The 21,536-nt window shown below is 39.8% G+C and overlaps 1 protein-coding gene across 1 annotated transcript in view; it reads right to left on the bottom strand.

Annotated features, from left to right (window-relative positions):
* Positions 1-3,716: 3,716 nt before the first annotated feature.
* LOC134588129 (myeloperoxidase-like) overlaps positions 3,717-21,536 on the bottom strand; it is a 47,570-nt gene continuing 29,750 nt past the window's right edge. Inside the window, exons 7-14 of the mRNA XM_063444251.1 lie at positions 21,248-21,454; positions 18,273-18,585; positions 16,084-16,244; positions 14,351-14,603; positions 13,596-13,766; positions 10,387-10,624; positions 6,638-6,849; positions 3,717-4,104 (exon numbers count right to left, since the gene is read on the bottom strand). Coding sequence (XP_063300321.1) covers positions 4,082-4,104; positions 6,638-6,849; positions 10,387-10,624; positions 13,596-13,766; positions 14,351-14,603; positions 16,084-16,244; positions 18,273-18,585; positions 21,248-21,454 — 1,578 coding nt within the window. The 3' untranslated portion in view covers positions 3,717-4,081. The remainder of the gene's footprint in view (positions 4,105-6,637; positions 6,850-10,386; positions 10,625-13,595; positions 13,767-14,350; positions 14,604-16,083; positions 16,245-18,272; positions 18,586-21,247; positions 21,455-21,536) is intronic.

The raw sequence follows: 21,536 nt of genomic DNA, 5'->3' as shown, positions 1-21,536 counted from the left end.
TGTTGTGGCTTACTTAGCTGATTAGAGTGGGACACTGTGAGCCTAGAATATTGCATCTTTTCACAATATTCTAATTTACTGAGATTGTGGATTTGGGATTTTTCATGAGCTGAACGCCATAATCATCGCACTTATGACAAATCACGGTTTAAACTATCTTGCTTTGTATGTAATGCGTCATATTAGTTTCCCCTTTTACGTTTCATTACTGAAATAAATTAACTTAAATGCACGATATTTTAATTTTTCGAGTATCACCTGTATACTTTGTATGGACTTGGATTCAAAAGCACAGATTTTAAACCAGACACCAAATGCACTCAGCTTTAGTATATATGAGAACTGCCAATGCGGTCTGAATTCGGCAATTTTTACCAAAACTTGGCTATGTGGACAAAATCCAGTGTTTAACAAATGACCACACCAGGGTTATTCACTAAATCAGAGTTTAAATTGTTGGGAGTATAGTGTATAAATCGAATTTACGTCAAAATAGACACAACGTAAAATACCCAGCTAAGTTTTCAGTTTGGCACTTTGAGCACACAGTTCACTCTGAATTCCCAACAATCCACACTTTGGTGAATAACCCAGTCGGAGTTTCTCGCTTGTCCAGATTCCCCTGCAATTAGTTATTTAATGCTCTTGTACTGAAGATTTGCAGAGTTACTCATGGAGAGAGTTATTCACTAAGGGAGAACAAGTATCAGTCTATGCAGTCAATGTAGGTGGGCTCTAAGAGGTCGGACAGTGGCTAGAGAGTCTGATAAAGATTCACGATTCAGCTGGACACAATTGTTACTTTTGTTATATGCTCTACACACATGTGCAAGGCTTCCGATCTTGAATGCAATGCTGTGCTAATGAGTATTTTTCAGAGATGTTCCATTTATGTATAAATTGGTATACTCAACTCGCTGTATACATTGTTTTGTCCAAATAGGACATCTTTAGGGAGGGATTTGTATACATGTAAATAGTATCTATGCTTTTTCTCACTTCCCTGGTCATTTTAACTGGCCATCTACACCTTCTAGGTTTATTTCCCTTTTTCAATGGATAATTATGATTTTATGAGCATTTAAAGGACCACTATAGGCACCCAGACCACTTCAGCTTAATGAAGTGGTCTGGGTGCCAGGTCCACCTAGGATTAACCCTTTCTGCTGTAAACATAGCAGTTTCAGAGAAACTGCTATGTTTACAAATGGGTCAATCCAGCCTCTAGTGGCTGTCTCATTGACAGCTGCTAGAGGCGCTTCTGCGCTTCTCACTGTGATTTTCACATGGACTGGCTGAATGCACGCGCGGCTGTTGCCATGCATGCGCATTCGGCCGATGACGGCCAAAGGAGGAGGAGAGTCCCCAGTGCTGAGGGAGCCCGGCGCTGGACAAAGGTGAGTGTTTAACCCCCTTCCTCCCCCTTCAGCCTGGTGGGAGCGGGACCCTGAGGGTCGAGTTTGTTTTCCTGGCACTATAGTGGTCCTTTAATAAAAGTGATGTTTTTAAACCCATTAGGCACTTTTGGGAGTTTTGCCCAGTATAGGGATTACTCCTTTTTGTTCATATATTTATTATATAACCTTGAGTAAGGCCCAGTATTTTTTTGACCAATTTCTTGGCACTAACCTGCAAAGCCTTCTAGTTTCTAGAAATTCGTAGTGGGGAGCATGGAGGGAACAATGTGCAGCATGCACTGAAGACACACATACATTTTGCAAAGAATTGAAATTTGACAGTACAGAACAGTGTTCCGTGCTTTCAAAGTCATGAGTTCCGGAAGTGTAGCTACATCCCGGCACACAATGCAAATATCTCTTTTCAAGCTGTAGCACTGGACTGGATGTATGGTGCTTCCAGATCTAAATGTAAGCTTAGCCCTAACCCTACCCTTATCTGAAAAATGCATTAAACCAGAATCATATATTGGAGGAAAGTCATGTCCATCATGGTGTCCTGAAGGCATTTCTTCTCTTCAGACTTTTCAGTTCCCATAATACACACTTACTTGTTATATACCTGTATCACTTTATTGTTTTGTGCATCTTTTTGGTTTCACAGACTTTCTTTGCTCTGTGTTCTAAGGTAGAATAAGGTGACTAGTTAGTCACTTGGCACAGACAGGTTTAGGATACTTTTTAGTAATACCTTGATCTCCAAAAGCACGTAATTCTAGATTTTAAAAATCAGTTTTGATTGAGTATAAAATGTCAATTTTGTATCATCCTAATTAATTTAATTTTGCATACATAGCAATCTAGATTGGAAAGAGACATCAAGTCCAACTTTTCATAAATTATGATCATCCATCCAGTCTCCAACTAAGCATCCCAGATAGATAGATCATGACGATTATGTGGAATTAATTGCTGCCCTGTTTGGCAGCACTGAGGCTGTGATTGCTGTCAGATCTGTAAATAAACAGGTGTTATTCTGATATAGCGCCCCCTTCACTCACCCAGTAACATTATGATACTGACACAATAGCGTTGAAGCAAAACAACAGATAACGATGGGACCTTTTTTGTTCACAGTTTTTTTTAATACACAAACAATGCAATTAATAAGTGATCTCAAGCTCTCAGTCAACATATACAGCACAACGTAGGAGAGCAGAGAAGGTAAGAAAAGTGAGAAAGTATCAATATTGTTCAAAATTAATGTATCCTTATACGAAAACTGGATGGACATATCCTGGATGTGGATGCTTTCTGTAATAATATAACACTGACATTATTGAAAACAATTTTAGCCAAAAAACAAACAAAACAATAATTGTCCTTTTCTTCAATGTACACACATCCATTGGATTCAATAACATATGTACACGATAAAAAGCTTCCTGCACCTGTAATACTACTGCCTAGGTAATAAAAAAGAAGATTGATAAAAGTCAACCTAAACTATGAAAGTTATTTTATTATAATTATTTGAGTCTGCAGACATATTGTGGTGAGTTTCAGTGACATTTGTTCTATTAACCTTAGAGGGTTATGGACCATCTGTGCTAATATTCTGGACCATAGGAATTCAGGAAATACCTCCGGGGGTTGTGTTATGGATTAAAGGGTATTTTTTGAGGATTAGGCTTTAAGGAGTTATGTGCGTGAAGTCTCCCTTTGTCAATGTACGATAACATAGGAATCACTGGACAATTGTCTCACTATAGTTAGTCTAATATATATATGAAACCAAGACATTGACGTTGTGGCAGTCTTATGCAATGTATGGTCATATACTGTAACTAAAACCGCCTTTATTTTTTGCCTAGATGAGATGTTTTTAAATAAAAGGAGTGCATTTTGTGAGAGGTGAAATTGTTGTTTAGTGGATGAGAGAGTGTGCTGGATCTTATGTCTTGTATATAGTTAGTCAAAGTCAGAGCACCTTAGTAAAGAACTCCTTATATTAATATAATCTGCTGGATCATTGATCCAGGTGGAACGCTTTTATTTTACAGCCACTGTCACGTTTCATTCTCTTTTCACTGTCCACTTTTACATTCTTACAGTATTTACAGGGGTAGACGGCCTTCAGCACTCTGGATGTTGTGGACTACATCTCCCATCATTTTCTTACAGTCATAATGCTGGCAAAGCATCATGGGAGATGTAGTCCATAACATCTGGAGTGCCACAGGTTGCCTATCCCATCTACATGTTTACCAATATTTGAAGAAAAAGTATAGTTGATATATTTTATCTGATATATAAAGGAACACTCCAAGCACTATAACCACTACAGTGCGCTAACCCCTGGCAACCCCCAATGAAAATAGTCAAACCATTTTTAAACCGGTCCCCACCTCCACCAAAAGCTCTCTGTCTAAGCCAAGTCTAGCAGTGCAGGGCTTAGCTCATTGGCTCAGTCTTTTGTAGTAGTTATGGTGCTTTAACTGTTTCTTTAAAGTCTAGAGGTTCCTAAAGTTTAACATATAATTATTTCCACAAATGTTGCAGGTCTGAGTTTTGCATGGTCAGCGTGGAGCATCCTTAACCCATGTCTCCCTAATGACATATAGACAACAAATAATAGATGCTCAAAGAGATCATCCAGCGTCAAATATCGTCTTCTGCTGTATTTATTCTTCATGATCCTCAAGTTCTGAAAAGAAAAAAAAAAGAGGGGAACCCCCCCCCCCGCAATACATTAATACTTAGTAAATACTTCAAATATCTAACGACATTTAGAGGACATATGCAGTTGACTTTTTGATTATTCTAATGCTTTATCCAGATAATGCATTAAACAATTTGCATTTAAAAAAAATAAAAAATCTCGGCCAAACTTATTTCCTTTAAAACGTTCTGCAGTAGAGTTATTCAACACGCATGTTTGTAGTATGTTAAATATCAAATGTGCTTATTCTCCCATTCGTTTAATAGGAATTAATGGGAGCCACTATGGGTATGCAACATGAGCTCAGAATACATTTGACAAAGAACAGGAACCGCATGTGTAAGTACAGTACAGCTACTCTATAAGATTACATACTATATAACATTACATACTCTATATAACATTATATACTCTATATAACATTACATACTCTATATAACATTACATACTCTATAAAACCTCAAGTGGTTTCCACTTATTTGTATACTGACATGATGTGGATGTATTTAGATAGTGTTTTATACCTGATCATTGTCTCAAGACATTCTCTTTGGAGTAGAGGAAGTAAAGTGGAGTAATTGGAGTAATGGCCCAAAATATGCATGTTTGATCATGCAAAAAATAACAGTTTGAAGCGTCACTGATTACTAATATCAAGTATGAAATCTTATCCCTTATTGTTTTATTCTGTTATGATGCTGTTTTGTGTAGCAACATTTTGTATTAGCTATTGTCAATCACTTATATAGTAGTTATCCAACAATCCAATAAATCATGTCCTGATTTATTGTTTCAGAAGAAAATTAATCTCTAGAGACAATCTGCCTTTTGAGATTAATTATCTTGCAAAACTATCAGTCTGTAACTGGAGCTCATCCATCTTTATATATTGATTTCAGAAGTTTCACTGGATAATTTGTCAAAAATGGCGAATCGTTATTTTTCTGGGTTACGTAATTGGAGTTTTTTTTTCAAGATTAGTATTCTAGAACCATACTTTTTGCTATGAACCAGTTCCTGCCCTCCACCGACTCTTATTGAAATTGTGCGTTTGTGTTAAATATTTCCATTGAGCTTTGATGTGACAGTCTTTCTGAGAGTTCCATGTCCTACATAAGGCTAATTCTGGTCTAATGCTTTTCAAAAATTCTTGTTTAAATGTGGTTTATGGTTTAAAGTTGAGTTTAAAACTACATTTTTAAAATTAACATTATGATATTTACACCGACCCAGTACATCTCATCTATTTTTTGTTAAAGCCAAACTGAGAGTTCTATATTAATATGTCACAGTTCTTAAAAACTAATAGATAAAAAAATAATAGAGAAACCAGATCTATGTGACACTATACAAGTCTTCCAATATTTTCCATCTCGGGAGCTCATAACAAAAGAGTAGTTGACAGAATTTTCAAATATCTCTATATCTGAATAAAGTAGCTAGCTATAGCTTTATAAAATATATGGAAATAAGAACTTTAAAGCAAGTTATGTATCTTGTTTGCTTACATTTAAAAGTAACTTCACAATATTTCAAACATGTCCTATTGTACTGATAATAATCACCATATTTGCACAAACATTCCATATTAACCAGAACATCAGTGCTATCACTCAACAGGAACAAAAATATCAACAGCATATCAGTGCCATCACTTAACAGGAACAAAAATATCAAGATCATCCCTCAATAAAAACAGCATAACAGTGCCATCACTCAACAGGATTCAGGACACAAGTGCCATCACTCAATAGGCACCAGCATAACAATGTCAACACTTAATAGAAACCAGCATATCAGCAGAATCACTCAATATGAACCTACACATCAGTGCCATCACTCAATGGGAACCAGCAAATCAGATAAATCACTCAACAGTAACCAGCACATCAACACTATCATCCGATAGTAACTAGTACATCAGTGCCATCACTCAATAGGAACCAGCATATAAGTGGCATGACTCAATAAGAACCAGCATATCAGTGGCATCAGTCAATAGGAACCAGCATATCAGTGGCATCAGTCAATAGGAACCAGCATATCAGTGGCATCACTCAATAGGAACCAGCATATCAGTGGCATCACTCAATCGAAACCAGCATATCAGTGGCATCACTCAATCGGAACCAGCATATCAGTGGCATCACTCAATAGGAAACAATACAATAGCACCATCATTCAGTAATATTCTACATTAACCATGCCTACATTTTTTAAAAATAGTTTTTAGTTATTTCAAGAAACAAATAATTTTAGCCAATTTGGATATATCTATTTATTAAAAATGTTATGGCTTTCTAATAAACAAACAATGTCAAATAACTGTTTATTGTCAGCCTGGTTAATAGCAAATATATAATCAAGCAAATTCTAATCTTATATTTTTAAATCTTTTTTTTTTTTTACATGTGGATCTCAGATCTCAGTAAAATCTCAGATCATTTGCCTGCAAGAGTGGACTCTGGTAATTTAGGTGATTAATAAGATATCCATACTCAGTTTCTCAGTTTCATACCTGCTCCACTCTTTCTTCTTCTCCAAGGGGATAAGTTAAGTGCAGGGATACTGGAGCAGTTACAAAAATTGCTTGGAAATGTGTTAGCAACAAAGACATTCCGAGGAACTTGTGTGATCTTTGTGTTGTCACAAATTATCCGTGACATTGTCACTCTTTCTATAGCATTCCGTTGAGCTGCTGTGAACTGATTCGACCTCTCATAGTAAAAGCTGAAATGAGAAATAATGTTGATAACTAAATATATTAAACAAGCTGTCTCAATGATAAAAAACAATATTCCCATTTACTAAGGGAAGCCAGCTCCATTATAAAATATTCTTATAATCCAGACTAAGATAAAAGGAGAAAGGGCGGTGGTTGCGCACACAGTAAATGATATCCTTAGTCTTAAGTGCAGACCCCTAGGTTCTGTAAATATAAAAAACCAACATAGGGCAGTACATCATAGACACAATAAAAGTATAAAAAACTTGGAAAACTCACAATATTTAGAGCCTTTATGAGTTGGCTCTAAACTTTTAAAGCAGTATGATCAATCTGGTGCAGGTAATGCAGTATTGGTCCCTTGGGAAAAACGTCAACCACCTTCTTTATATAGAAATCAGGAACCAGGATCACCAGGTGAGTAAAAGGTAAATACTTTAATTTAGAACATAAAAAGTATATATAAAGCACAACGCGTTTCGACCTAGTCCAATAGGTCTTCCTCAGGTGCATAACAAAAACGGACTGACAACTTTCTTATATACCATGCATAATACATACAATTATTGACAAAACATTAGCAGATGTGTGAAGTCCGTCCTTACATCCATATAAGGAGTGTTTCCGGCGAAGATAGTAATACTTGTGCCTCCTCCAAGATGGCCGCCGTCTATTAGTGTCTATAGGAGTGCGTGCGACCTTCCCAAGATGGCCGCGCGTCATTACCAAGAGGATATGTGTTTTCATTTCCGGTTTCGCTTTACTCCGGTCACGTGGTGCAGCTTCCCATCACGTGACGCTGGAGGGGGGCGTGGATAGGTGATTGCACATACGGCCAAATCATAAATAAGGAGGATAGTAAACCCTATCACTCCAAGTCCGTATTATTAGTCCATATCACATAAAAATTAAGAGAGAGAGAGAGTAATATCAGGTAGAGGTATCCAACAATAGTGTCATTAAAAGAAATAAGTGTCATACATCTTCATAAATAGAATAAATATAATAAAAGCATTTAGATAAGTAAAAGTGGTATAATAAAAACCTACATATCGGATTTAACTATAATAAATTAATAATATCACACACATAAGGGGAAATTTATAAAATTGAGCTTATTCCAAAATCAATGTTTAAGCCCTTTGGGCATAATGTTTGGAGCTCAAATATCCAGTTTGATTCTTTTCTATTTAAAATCATAGCACCATTGCCACCTCTCCAATGATTTTCTATTTTATGGATTGCTGTAAATGAAATACTCATATAACCAAAAAAAAAGAAAGTGGATTTTATTTCTAATATAACTAAAAACCTTTTAATATTAATTCTTTTATTTCATGTGAGTCTACCAACGTCATTTATTTGTTGCAATGTACATGCGGCCTACAGTATGTAGGTAAAACCTCAAGACCGCTAAAAACTAGGATCTATGAACACATTCGGAATATAAAAATTGGGTTTTTAAATCATAGTGTATCTAGTCACTTTTTAGAAAGACATAACTCTAATCCTAATGAGTTGCAATTTACAGCAATCCATAAAATAGAAAATCATTGGAGAGGTGGCAATGGTGCTATGATTTTAAATAGAAAAGAATCAAACTGGATATTTGAGCTCCAAACATTATGCCCAAAGGGCTTAAACATTGATTTTGGAATAAGCTCAATTTTATAAATTTCCCCTTATGTGTGTGATATTATTAATTTATTATAGTTAAATCCGATATGTAGGTTTTTATTATACCACTTTTACTTATCTAAATGCTTTTATTATATTTATTCTATTTATGAAGATGTATGACACTTTTTTCTTTTAATGACACTATTGTTGGATACCTCTACCTGATATTACTCTCTCTCTCTCTTAATTTTTATGTGATATGGACTAATAATACGGACTTGGAGTGATAGGGTTTACTATCCTCCTTATTTATGATTTGGCCGTATGTGCAATCACCTATCCACGCCCCCCTCCAGCATCACGTGATGGGAAGCTGCACCACGTGACCGGAGTAAAGCGAAACCGGAAATGAAAACACATATCCTCTTGGTAATGACGCGCGGCCATCTTGGGAAGGTCGCACGCACTCCTATAGACACTAATAGACGGCGGCCATCTTGGAGGAGGCACAAGTATTACTATCTTCGCCGGAAACACTCCTTATATGGATGTAAGGACGGACTTCACACATCTGCTAATGTTTTGTCAATAATTGTATGTATTATGCATGGTATATAAGAAAGTTGTCAGTCCATTTTTGTTATGCACCTGAGGAAGACCTATTGGACTAGGTCGAAACGCGTTGTGCTTTATATATACTTTTTATGTTCTAAATTAAAGTATTTACCTTTTACTCACCTGGTGATCCTGGTTCCTGATTTCTATATAAAGAAGGCGGTTGACGTTTTTCCCAAGGGACCAATACTGCATTACCTGCACCAGATTGATCATACTGCTTTAAAAGTTTAGAGCCAACTCAGAAAGGCTCTAAATATTGTGAGTTTTCCAAGTTTTTTATACTTTTATTGTGTCTAAGATGTACTGCCCTATGTTGGTTTTTTATATTTACAGAACCTAGGGGTCTGCACTTAAGACTAAGGATATCATTTACTGTGTGAGCAACCACCGCCCTTTCTCCTTTTATCTTTGTATGTAAGTGTTATACAGTGACTATACACTTGGGTGGTTTTTTATGTGTGCTGCACTGGTTTTATATATGATATTTTAATACATTATTATTAACTATTAGCGCCATCCTTTATCTCTGTTTTTTACTATAATCCAGACTGTCAGCAGAAACTGAGATTGCTACTTTTTATGGACAAAGCATTTCATTCACAACATTAAGTCCTGAGCAATATCACTTGTGCAACAGTGTTTACGTAACATCATTAGATTAATATAGGGCACAATCATGGAATAATTAAACAGTATGTGCAAGAGACTTCAAAAGATGGTACAAGATGAAGCTTTGAACTGATAAAATAGTCCCTACCTGCTGGTTGTTTGACAGTGGGCTGCTGGTTTTTTTTTTGGGAGAAAAACACTTAAGTCCTAACTCTATCTCTCAGACTATCATCGTTTTGTTTTTTTATAAGTAAGAATGCAAACTAGAGCTGATGAGTGAGAGAATGACAGAATGTGTACAAAAGCATTGTCATGGTGTAAATCCGGCTTCCCCAAACTCCGGCCCTCCAGGTGTTGCTGAACGACAACTCCCATGATTCTATAAATGAAATAGGTTGAGAATCATGGGAGTTGTAGTTCAGCAACATCTGGAGGGCCGGGGTTTGGGGAAGCCTGGTGTAAATAAAGGTATTTAGAAACATGAGATGGGATTTTTAGTCTACAAAATGTGAGGGACGGTTTATGGATTGACAGAGATGAGAAGCAGATGAAGAAGAATAAACTGGATGAATTCAACTTACAGAGTCATTTACAATGGTATGTGTCAGAGAAATATGAACAAAGGTGGGTAATCTGGAATAGCTGAGGCAGGAAGAAATAATATAAGCTTGTTATTGATTAACTTTATTAGTTACCTGTCCCCGTCACGTGTCCTGCGGAACTGGTCTCCGATCAAACAGGCCAACAGCTTACCCACTCTCCCATTATTGACCAGAGGTTCAGCAACAGCACCTGTCCATATGTCAATATTGTCCGCTGTGCCATACTGAGCTATCAATTTCTGAGCCAGTTCAGTATTACACATCACCACAGCCAATTCTTTGACATTTCTCGGCTGGGAAAGTCCACAAAACCTTCTGAAGTCATTGTACCCTACAACAAAATACACTAATCAGTCACAAACACACTTACCTGAGCTAATTACTTGAAATAATGTGTGTGCGTGTGCGCGTGTGACAGCTAACTCTGCTATTGAAAAAGCCATCAAATATCAAACAATCTTTTTCACATTTTACATTTTTTTTTAGGAAACGTGAATCGTTCTGTTGTTTCCCTGAGATAGTGGAAAATCTATTTTTATACTTTGTTTTTGAAACGTTACCCACACCTCCACTTGCTGAGACTCACACAGCCTCCCTACACGGCCTTGGAAAATAAGTCGAAAGCTTTTAGCTTACCTTATTGCACAATATGTGGAAGGCAGCCACCAGAGGCATGTTACCCTGCAATGTAAACATTGTCGCTCCTGAAAACCAGCATTGTTTTCATTTGTAGGTTTAAAAAGACAGGGGCCTGGCACCCGGACCACTTAATTAAAAAGTGTGGATGCCTGTATAATCCCTTTAGAGAAAAAAACTTACGGTAGATTATGGTGAAACAAACACAAGTCATGTTTTGTTTTAGAAGTTGGACAATTGCCTTTGTCCTTAACCCCTTAAGGACACATGACATGTGTGACATGTCATGATTCCCTTTTATTCCAGAAGTTTGGTCCTTAAGGGGTTAAAGGGGTTAAAGTTTGATTAACAGAGTAGGAGATAAGAACTTCTTGTCAGGAATAGAGACACCCTAACACCAGGGCTGGCGAATCCGTAAGAAATTTGCCTAGGGTGCCGGCATGCTGGGGGCACCCACCGGGATGTTTCTTGGTGGGTTGCCCCGTCTTGGGCCAGAGCACTTTGGGGGGCACCGAGAGGAGCCCTGTCATAGGGGTTACAGGAGGTGTCCATCTGGCCACCTTAGGGTGCCCCCAAAGCTGTGCTTTAATCAGTATGGCAGAGCAGGCACCTGCTTACCTTGATGGTAGATGCCTGCTTTGCCGATAAATGCTGGAGGAAAAGGAGAAGGAAAAGGCAGGCAAGAGTGGGCTGCAAGGAAGGCTGTTCTTGCAGCTTCTCACTCCCCCTTGCCCGCCCTCTGTGATGCCGAGAGCCGAAATATGATGTCATTCTGACCCCAGCATACTAAACAGCAGGCGGGAGGATTGAGGAGCTTCCCCACACTGGAACCAAGAGAGGTAGGGAGGCTGGATGGGCCTCAAAAAATAAAATTGTGTGTGTCAGTGACTGTGTGTGTCAGTAAGCATGTGAGTGTTTGACTGAAAGTGTGTGTCTGTGTGTGTGTTTCTGTCTGTGAGTGAGTATATGTATGTCAGTGAGTGTCTGTGTGCGTGTGTGTGTGTGTGTGTATGTATGGCTGTCAGTGACTGAGTATGTGTCTGACAGTGAGTGTGTGTGTGTGTGTGTCTGTCAGTATGTGTGTCTGTCAGTTTGTGTCTTTTAGTGACTGTGTATCTGTCAGTGAGTGATGTATGTCTGTCAGTGAGTGTGTCTGCCAGTGAATGAGTGTATCTGTCAGTGTGTGCTCATCTGTGCTAGTCTTATTATAAATTAAATTCACTAAATGCATTGAATACAGCATTTATTTACAGCGATAAATAATGTATTCAATGTACAATGTATGCATTAGGCAATATGTGTGTATGGATGTATGTATTAGGCAGTATGTGTGTATGGATTTATCTATTAGGCAGTATGTGTGTTTATGGATGTACGCACTAAGCAGTATGTGTGTATTAAGCAGTATGTGTGTGTGGATGTAGGTATTAGGCAGTATGTGTGTTTATGGATTTAGGTATTAAGCAGTCTGTGTGTATTAGGCAGACCTAACTGAAAACCATATGGCAAAATTTAGGCCAAAACAGCTGATCTAGAAGAATTCTCCAATTTGGCTACAGTCACAACTGTTTTTGCAATTTGGTTTTCAACTCACTGCAATTCAGAGTTTAGTGAATAAACCTCTGTGAGATTGTATTTGCTTTCATGAGTGTGGCAAAATGGATCTTTGCCTAGGGCGGCAGAAATCCTTGCACCAGCCCTGCCTATCCTAAGGGAAACAGTAAAGGTTCATGTACCTTAGAGTGGCCTGGTAAGAACATGAGACAGATATATGAAACGTCTGCAAGCAGACAGAGAATAAACGAGAGAGAGGCCAAGGTCTAGGATAACAGAAATACAAAGAATTGATAGCCAGGCCAAGATCAGGATAACAAGACTAGAAATAACAAACTGAGGTCAGAAAACAGGAAATCCAATACACAATATAAACAGACTCTCAGACTCTCAGGTTACAAGAACCACGACAGAGAAAAGAAACAAGGACAAACCCGGAAGTATATATACCCTATACTGGGTTGTGATTGGTTACAGAGGACCATGATGCCACAAGCTACATAAAAAAGTGACACATAAGCTGACAGTAGGAAAGGAGACAAATGGGAGGGGTCCAAGTCATATATGATGTCACAATGAGGCACCAGGAAGCTAGGGATGGTTGTGCATCAGAACTAAAAAAAATACATAATTTCTCTAATCGCACAGTGCAGTGAGGGACAGGTACTGTGACACTTCTAAAGTAAACACACAGTGCTGTAAGATCTGGTTGAAAATGAAACGATTTTTGATGTTGGCTGTGTAAGTCACAGCCAGGGGAAGTGTGGCTAGGGCTGCATAAACAGAAACCAAAGTGATTTAACCCCTAAATGGCAGAGAATTGAGCGAGGAGGCTGCAGGGGCATGATCTATACATAAAAACTGAAAAAAAGAGAATAATTCTACAATAGAATAAACTGGAATAGTATTGTGCAATGTTTTTGCACAATAGAAACAATATTATTATTATTATTATTACACCACAAACAGTTGACCTTATCCCTTGATAAAATGTATCCTATTTGCACTTGAACATGCACATGGTATGTATAAACTGGAATCATTCCAGTGCAGTGACTAAAGGATTTTGGCCTTAGTATTAGACACATGAGGGATAAACCTATAAGTTTTACCTGGGAGTCCATGTTCTCTGCCACGCTGCATGTTGATGGCCCCCAGGTCAAGACCAAGTCGTTTGAAGAGTTCGAAGAGATGTTCACGCAGTTCATCCACCAAAATCTGGTTCTGACGGTTAAGCTTGGCACGATTAGCCATAAGACCACGAAGAAGAGGATCAACACCCCCTGCCACAGATAAAACAAGGGGATAATACAATTATTGACTGTAGCAGTGCCCGATTAGTCTTGAGGGAAAACCATATGTAACCTGTAATATATACTTCTTATAGTAAGGCCAGCCTACGTCAGTTCAGAGGCTCCAAAGATCTGCACTTGCATCTTCTTGTGCAAAGTAATCAACACCTAATTATAGCCTAAACTATATTTATGCCTATAGCTACTGGGGGCTCATTGTCCCCATTTGTCACTTTTGTAATCCTTTGAACTCTTTAGGTACTCCAGTACCCTAAACCACCTTTAGGGTACTTTCGGGTTGAACAGCATGCTACCTAATTTAGCAAAAGTGCTGATTTCAAGCACTTTTTAATAACACCTCCTGGTTTTGTGTACTGCCTTTGGGCCTTCTGCATTTCTACTTTTTTGGAGGTGTTCCAATAGCCCTATTATCCTGAGATTCCTAATGCATCTTTCTTGCCTCCCAGAATTGTGCCATCAAATAATAAAAAAGGTGATTGTTTTTGATCTTGTTTTTGATCTGGTAATTAAAGAATAACAAAAAAAATATGTTAACGCACAAGTGTCCATGTTACCTTCTCTCACAACTCTCCAGGTGTTGAAGAATGTTAGGTGTAGAGGAACAGGAGGCAACTGTGATGAGGTCCTGTAACCATCCACCAGCCGATAAATGAAGGGTTGGATCATGGTGTGGCCCATCCGGAATGCTAAACTGAAGACGTTTGATGCTCCAGGGTTCACACTGTCATTATAAGCCCGGTACCGTGGCAGCACCCGAGGCGTCTCAGTACCCAGCAGCAATGGAGCCCAGTCCTTGTAGTTGATTTTCTGCCAAAGAAAGCATATTTACAAAGGTAAGACCCATCGAAAACTGAGTATGAAATAATGTGTGGTTTAAAGTGTTGTTTGTTTTCGTTTAAAGTATAAGTACTTAAGTTTATAAGTATAAGCACATTATTTTATCTGCTGACACATTACTCAAATGACCAACCCCGAACACTAAAATAAAATGTATTGGTCACCAAAAGCTTGATGATGTTTTCCTATCTATGGTGACATAACATTTAAAGGGTTACTCCAAGCATCATAACCACTACAGCCTGATGAAGTGGTTATGATGCCAGGAGTACCCTGGCCTGCGTTAGCAGAGGTTGGCCCCCTTATCTGGGTCCCTGCTAGGCTCCGATACTCCCTGGTGGTCCAGTGACGGCATTCTATCGTCTATCTTATGTAGAGCTGGCAAAGTCAGAAACAATAAGGTGTCAGCATTTATTGGCTGGCTGATGACACCAGTAAGAAAAGGCCTTGCAGCTAAGGGGTTAATCAGAGAAACTGACATGTTTAGATTGCAGGTTTAAGTCCTCCTCTAGTGGTTGTCTTCCAGATAGCCGCTAGAGGAGCTGCCGGCGCCCTAACTGATTTTATGCATGTACTTTAGCTTCCCCAGACGCCGTGACGTAGCGGGAGGTTGAGACCTAGTCAGCGTTGACTGATCCCCTGTGAAGTGATTAAAGTATAGAATGTTTTTTAACCCTTTACTTAATGAGGGGGACCTACAGAAATAGGGACAGGGACACTATAGTGTTAGGGATACAGGTTTTCATTCCTAACACCATAGTGTTCTTTTAAGCTGTAATTAGAAAAAATAGGATGAGTTTTACTTGTGTACTTTAAATGATAACGGTCATGAACATTTTTAATATTTTCATATAATCTTTATGTTATAATGTACAAATCTTTAGGTATAACCCAGCCAATGCTTACTAGTTTGCAACTGTTTTTCAAAATCACTTTACAGAAAATGCTGTAAGCAAAAAGGGCACGAAAGGTAGGTAGGTGATTTCTTCAGAAATGTTAACATACGTGAATAACAAAATATTGAAATTATGGTGTATTATAAAATACATAATATATCTGATATATTAGATAGATTATATTAAGATATTACATTTTAATGACAGTTACCCTTTAAATGATCTGATTCTTCTTTTAAAGAAATACTGTCTTTGTTTGGGTTCTATGTTATATTATACCTTTTCAGACAGAAAGTATCGTGAAATTTATGAATGCCAATTATCTTACGTCCTGTTGACTTGAGAAGTAACATTTATGACTTCTCTGTGTGTTGTGCCCTATTGATTCACGATAACAAAAAAAGTTTAATATAAACAGATACTGTCATGGTTAATACAATTAGAATTAAAAATTTATTTTTTTATGTGCAGGTTTCCCTACAAACCATATCAGTAATATATAGCATTGACCTTTTATTGTTCTTATCCGAGGATGTTTGTAGGAAATGGTTCACCTGTGTAATTGCTCCAATAATTTTTCTTGTCTCCTGGTACAAAACTTCTCCTGACCATGTTGGGTTTAGCCTTCTCAACTGAGTGGCTATACGGTTGTGTTCTCGCACAAAGATTGTATGGAATGCAGTCAGTCCAGGCTGTTCACTTACGCGAACATCCCCTGATGAACATAATGATACAGGATGAAACCATGCAGGATACTTACCAGGAAAGGTTAAAGGAACTTAACATGTATAGCTTGGAGGAAAGACGAGACACGGGGGATATGATAGAAACATTTAAATACATAAAGGGAATCAACACAGTAAAGGAGGAGACTATATTTAAAAGAAGAAAAACTACCACAACAAGAGGACATAGTCTTAAACTAGAGGGGCAAAGGATTACAAATAATTTCAGGAAGTATTATTTTACTGAGAGGGTAGTGGATGCATGGAATAGCCTTCCAGCTGAAGTGGTAGAGGTTAACACAAAGAGGGAGTTTAAGCATGCGTGGGATAGGCATAAGGTTATCCTAGACTTAAGAATAGACCAGGGACTGATGACCGTATTTAGAAAATTGGGCAGGTTAGATGGGCTGAATGGTTCTTATCTGCCGTCACATTCTATGTTTATATGCAGTTACTGGTCACAATAATGACCAAGAAAAATAATGATTGTATGACCATTTTTGAAGAGCCCTTGTCATCTCCTGTTGTACACCTAAATGCATTTGTTTTTATTTTCTTGTGTATTTTGTTTCCTATTGCAAAACCCTGTAAAAATTGTTGGCAATTTGAACATAAAATAAATAATAATAATAATGGTAAAGATGCAACAAAGCAAACCCAAATTTGGAAGCTCATTCTTTCATAATGAATTGTCTTCCACAGTGGAGAGTGTAGCACCAAAGCCTTATGGATTGAGCAAAACTCCATTATGTTCTAGAGCAGGTAACTGGAATGTTATCTAATTGTATTTATTTCACACACAGTGTGCTCTATATATCTGTTTCTATTTTCTTATAGTGTAGATTGGATTAGCCGTATTAGTCCCATAGACAAGATGCCAAAAATACCAGAGTATTGCAGTATGCAATGATACCTTTTTTATTGGACTAACATACTATTTCAAAGACAAGCATTCGAGAGATACCTCTCTTCCTCCCGTCTGAAGCAATACAAATCAATCTGATAGAGGAGAACACTTAAAAAAAATTATGTTAGAGAAGGGGAGGGAGTTGTTTTAAGTTGTTTTAAGTGGTCTCCTCTATCAGATTGATTTGTTATGCTTCAGACCTGTGGAAGAGAGGTATCTCTTGAAAACTTGTCTGAAATATTATGTAAGTCCAATACAAAAGGTATCATTGCATACTGCAATATTCTGGTATATTCTGATATTTTGACATATTTTCATATATATATATATATATCTCACGGAGAAGCACTGTACCATCAATATATCCTAGAGTGGGAGCCATGCCATATAGAAGGCTCCATCACATGTGAGTGCAATTTAATTCACTTATCTACAGGTCTATATGTTTCCAAATTTACTACACTATATATTTTAGTTTTTTATTTCACATGTTGGATTATCCACCTGGACCAATAGACATATTGCATATCTTTAAGTGGGCTTTGTACCAGTCAAGCGCATGGAATTGGAGCTACTTCTGTTTCTTGTAAGTGTGTCTCTTTTACTTCCACAGAACATTTTAATAATATACTTTACTATATTATCCTCCATTGTCCCATTCTTCTCCATATACCATCTGTGGACACATCAAGGTGCTACTCCCACTTCTCCTGCAACCCTTTGCCGGCTGATGCCAAGGTTGATGTCATATGTGTGTGGATGACTTTATGCAGGCCAACCTTTGGGATTTGCAACTTTTGTGGAAACATAGTCCCCCTAACCACCCCCCTTCCCTCTACCCGGTACACTGGTTGTCTCTGTATTCAGAATAAAAATGTATTCCTTGGTTCATGGTTCTGAGACCAGTCTGCAAACTCTGTATCAGTGTATGAGAGGACATTCTATGGCGTTCTTACTGTAGTCAGAGACATAGAAGACCAGTATTCTCTTTTTATTACATTGGATTAGATTGATTTTTGAAGGTGCAAATGAATCAAAAAATTCCATTTCATAACTAATCACATTTTTGTAGTCAGGGTTGTAATTTCTACTGACCCAGTTCAGGACTCACCTGCAAAGAAACATGGCAGCCCAGATGTCTTGTTAGTCAGTAGACAGAAGTCTTCTTCTCCTTTGGCGAAGGGCAAGTAGTCAAGGCCATTGTCTTTGAATCTATCATTGACGGCCATTAGGCCACGTTGGTTGCTATTGTCACGGAGCTCACTGGCTACTTTGTTGGTGCTGCCATAGACCTGACTGGCATCAACGTAGGATGTTAGAATGTTCATCTGCTCACGTATAGGGGTACCTTTTACACAGGCTGGGGAAGAGCGGAAGAGTGGGATACAGTCTGATGTGCGTATTCGGGGATCATTTGGAGGAATCTGTGAGAGTGAAAAGCAGTCCATTAAATACATGCTAAGAGTTTTCTTACTTAGGATTTTCTCATCATCAAATTTCTAAAGTATGTACTAGCGAATATAGCAAATAACTAGTAAAAAAAATATTATGAACAAAGTATTTTGCCAGGATGGATGCATTTATATTTCTTGAAAAGTGCCGGTCTGTAAAATATATAGAGAGAGGGACACTGGCCTAATCACACAACAGGGGATAGTTGATTTAAACTGTGGTGGAATGGTAGGTTTCCTGGTAAATGTAATTATTCAAATCTAGAATCCAAAATGTATAACGACAGGCAAAGGGTAGCGGATCCATTCTTAGCTCCCATTCCTACTAACCCTACATACTGTGAATGTATGTCTTTGTGAGCATGTGTCTGTGAACTTTGTGTGTGGGGTAGCTGCTTGCGGTGTGTTGTGTTTATGGGGGCTGCCTGTGACCTTTGTGCATTGTGTTATGGCACAGCTACGTTTCATGTCTGTGTGAGTGTGAAAGATGAATATCTTCAGTTGGTGAGTGTGACAGGGTGAGTTTGACATGGTGAGAAAGGGTTGGGAAGGTAAGTGTGACAGAATGAGAGAGGGGGAGAATGCTAGGGGAGTTGTGGCATGGATGGAGGAGGGAGTGTGACAGGATTGGAGGAGGTTAATGTGACAGGGTGAGTGTGGCATAGTTGGGGGGGTGTATCACAGGTTCGGGGTGAATGTGCTATGTTTGGAGGAGGGAGTGTTACAAGATTAAGGGATGTTAATTTAACAGGGTGAGTGTAGCAGGATTGTGAGGGAGAGTGTAAAAGGGTTTGGGGTAAGTGTGGCACAGTTGGAGGACAGGATTGGAAGGGTTTATGTGGCAGGGTGAGTGTAGCAGGGTGAAGGAGGTGAATGTGACAGCGCGAGAGAAGGTGAGTCTAGCAGGATTGGGGATTAATACGATAGGGTAAATGCGGCAAAGCGAGCCTTCGATGAGTGTGGTATGTTTGGAGGGGGTGAGAGTGACAGGATTAAAAGGGGTTAATGAGAGTGGAGCTGGGTGAAGGGGTGACAGCCCCCGAAAGTGATTAGGGATGGTGATAGTGTACAAAGGGGGTGTTAGTGTGTATATGGGGATGATAGAGTGTGTGGGGGTTACAGTGTGTGTGTGTGGTAGGATGACAGGGTGTGTGGGGGGTGACAGGGTGCATGTATGCCTGTATGGGGGGAGTGACAGGATGTGTGGGGAGAGGTGACAGGGTGTGTGAGGGGGCTGTGACAAAGTTTGGGGGGGCTGAGACAGGGTTTGTGGGAGGGGGCTGTGACAGTGTGTGGGAGTGACAGTGACAGAGTGTGTGGGGAGATGGGGTGGGGAAGGCTGTGACAAGGTGGGTGGGGGTGACAGGTTGGGGTTGGCTGTGACAGGGTGGGTGGCTGTGAGGGTTTGTGAGAGGGTAGGGGTCTTTGAGTTGGTAGGGGGCTGTGAGTGGTTAGCGAGGCTGTGAGAGGGTAGGGGAGCTGTGAGAGGATGGGGGGCTGTGACAGGGAAGGGGGTGTGAGAGGGTGATGGGCTGTGAGAGGGTAGGGTGGCTGTGAGGGTAATGGACTGTAAGAGGGTAAGAGGGCTGTGAGGAGGGTATCGGGGCTCTGAGGTGTGTAGGGGGGCTGTGAGGTGGGTAGGAGTTGGTGAGGTGGGTAGAGGGGCTGTGAGAGGGTGGGGGACTGTAAGAGGATGGGGGGCTGAGAGAAAGTAGGGGGCTGAGAGAAAGTAGGGGGCTGAGAGAGTATGTGGCTGAGAGAAAGTAGAGGGGCTGTGAGGTAGGTGGGGGGGCTGTGAGATGGGTAGGGGGCTGTAAGGTGGGAAGGACGGCTGTGAGTGAGTAGGAGGGCTGTAATGTGGGTAGGGGGGCTGTGAGTGGGAGGGGAGCTGTAAGGTGGGTAGGGTGCTGCTGTGAGATGGGTGGGGGGGCTGTGTGGTGGATAGGATGTCTGTAAGGTGGATAGGGGGTCTGTAAAGAGGGAAGGGGGGCTGTAAGGTGTGTAGGGGGCTGTAGGTTGGGTAGGGGGGCTGTGAGATGGGTACGGGTCTTTGAAAAGGTAAATACCTGGTGGTCCAGGGGGCAGGTTTCCCTGGTGGTCCGGTGGGCTGCTTTTTGGACTGCAGCTCTGCCGAGTGCAGAGCTGCAGACCACGTGGTAAGTTTTGCGATCTCCAGTCAGAGTGTTGCCGTGGTAACCCGCGGCAACGCTCTTATTGGCTGGAGATTGCGAGACACCTCAGTCTGTAGCTCTCCCGGCGGAGCTGCAGACAGGAGGCTGGCTCTCTGCCAGGGCAGGCAGTGTGGAGGGGCCTCGCACCTGGCGGCATACAGAGGAAGCGGCCGGGCCACTTCCTGTGTCGGGTCCGAGGACCGGACATGTCACTCTGCCTAACGGGATTTAGGAAGCCGCCTAAATCGCCTAATTAGAGAGCCGCCTCTGACCCTTTGTCATCTCATAGAAGGAATCCATGGGTTTAGAGGTTGAAGAAATAATAAAAGTACATTATAACTGCAGGATATTAGGAGGTTACGGACACTGTGTTACAGTAGCAAATAAAACTGCAAAAAAAATTCTAAGGAACATTGTATTTTTGACTGCATCACATTGACTTTTGCAAAACGCAAATAACTTACCCTCAGAGGGAAGCAGGGTGGCTCACGAGCACAGCTGACATCGCAATCAATTCCTTTCAAGAAGGTTGACCTTGCTGGAGTCTCAGGGGCAAGATCAATGTCGTGGTCAATCCACTGTCCCCATTGCATGAACATGAGAGAACGCTGCCTGTCCAATGTCTGCTCTTTTTCTGGAAATTGTATAATCTGATTGGACACTGCTCGTGCCTGTGGGAAGAATAGAGTCATATCTAAAAAAATCCAAGATGGCGTCAAATTACAAAATAAACACATTTTTTTTAAACTCTTG

The sequence above is a fragment of the Pelobates fuscus genome, chromosome 1 (genome assembly GCF_036172605.1).
Source record: "Pelobates fuscus isolate aPelFus1 chromosome 1, aPelFus1.pri, whole genome shotgun sequence".
In the NCBI taxonomy this organism is placed as follows: domain Eukaryota; kingdom Metazoa; phylum Chordata; class Amphibia; order Anura; family Pelobatidae; genus Pelobates; species Pelobates fuscus.
This window is presented reverse-complemented; position numbering and strand designations above follow the sequence as displayed.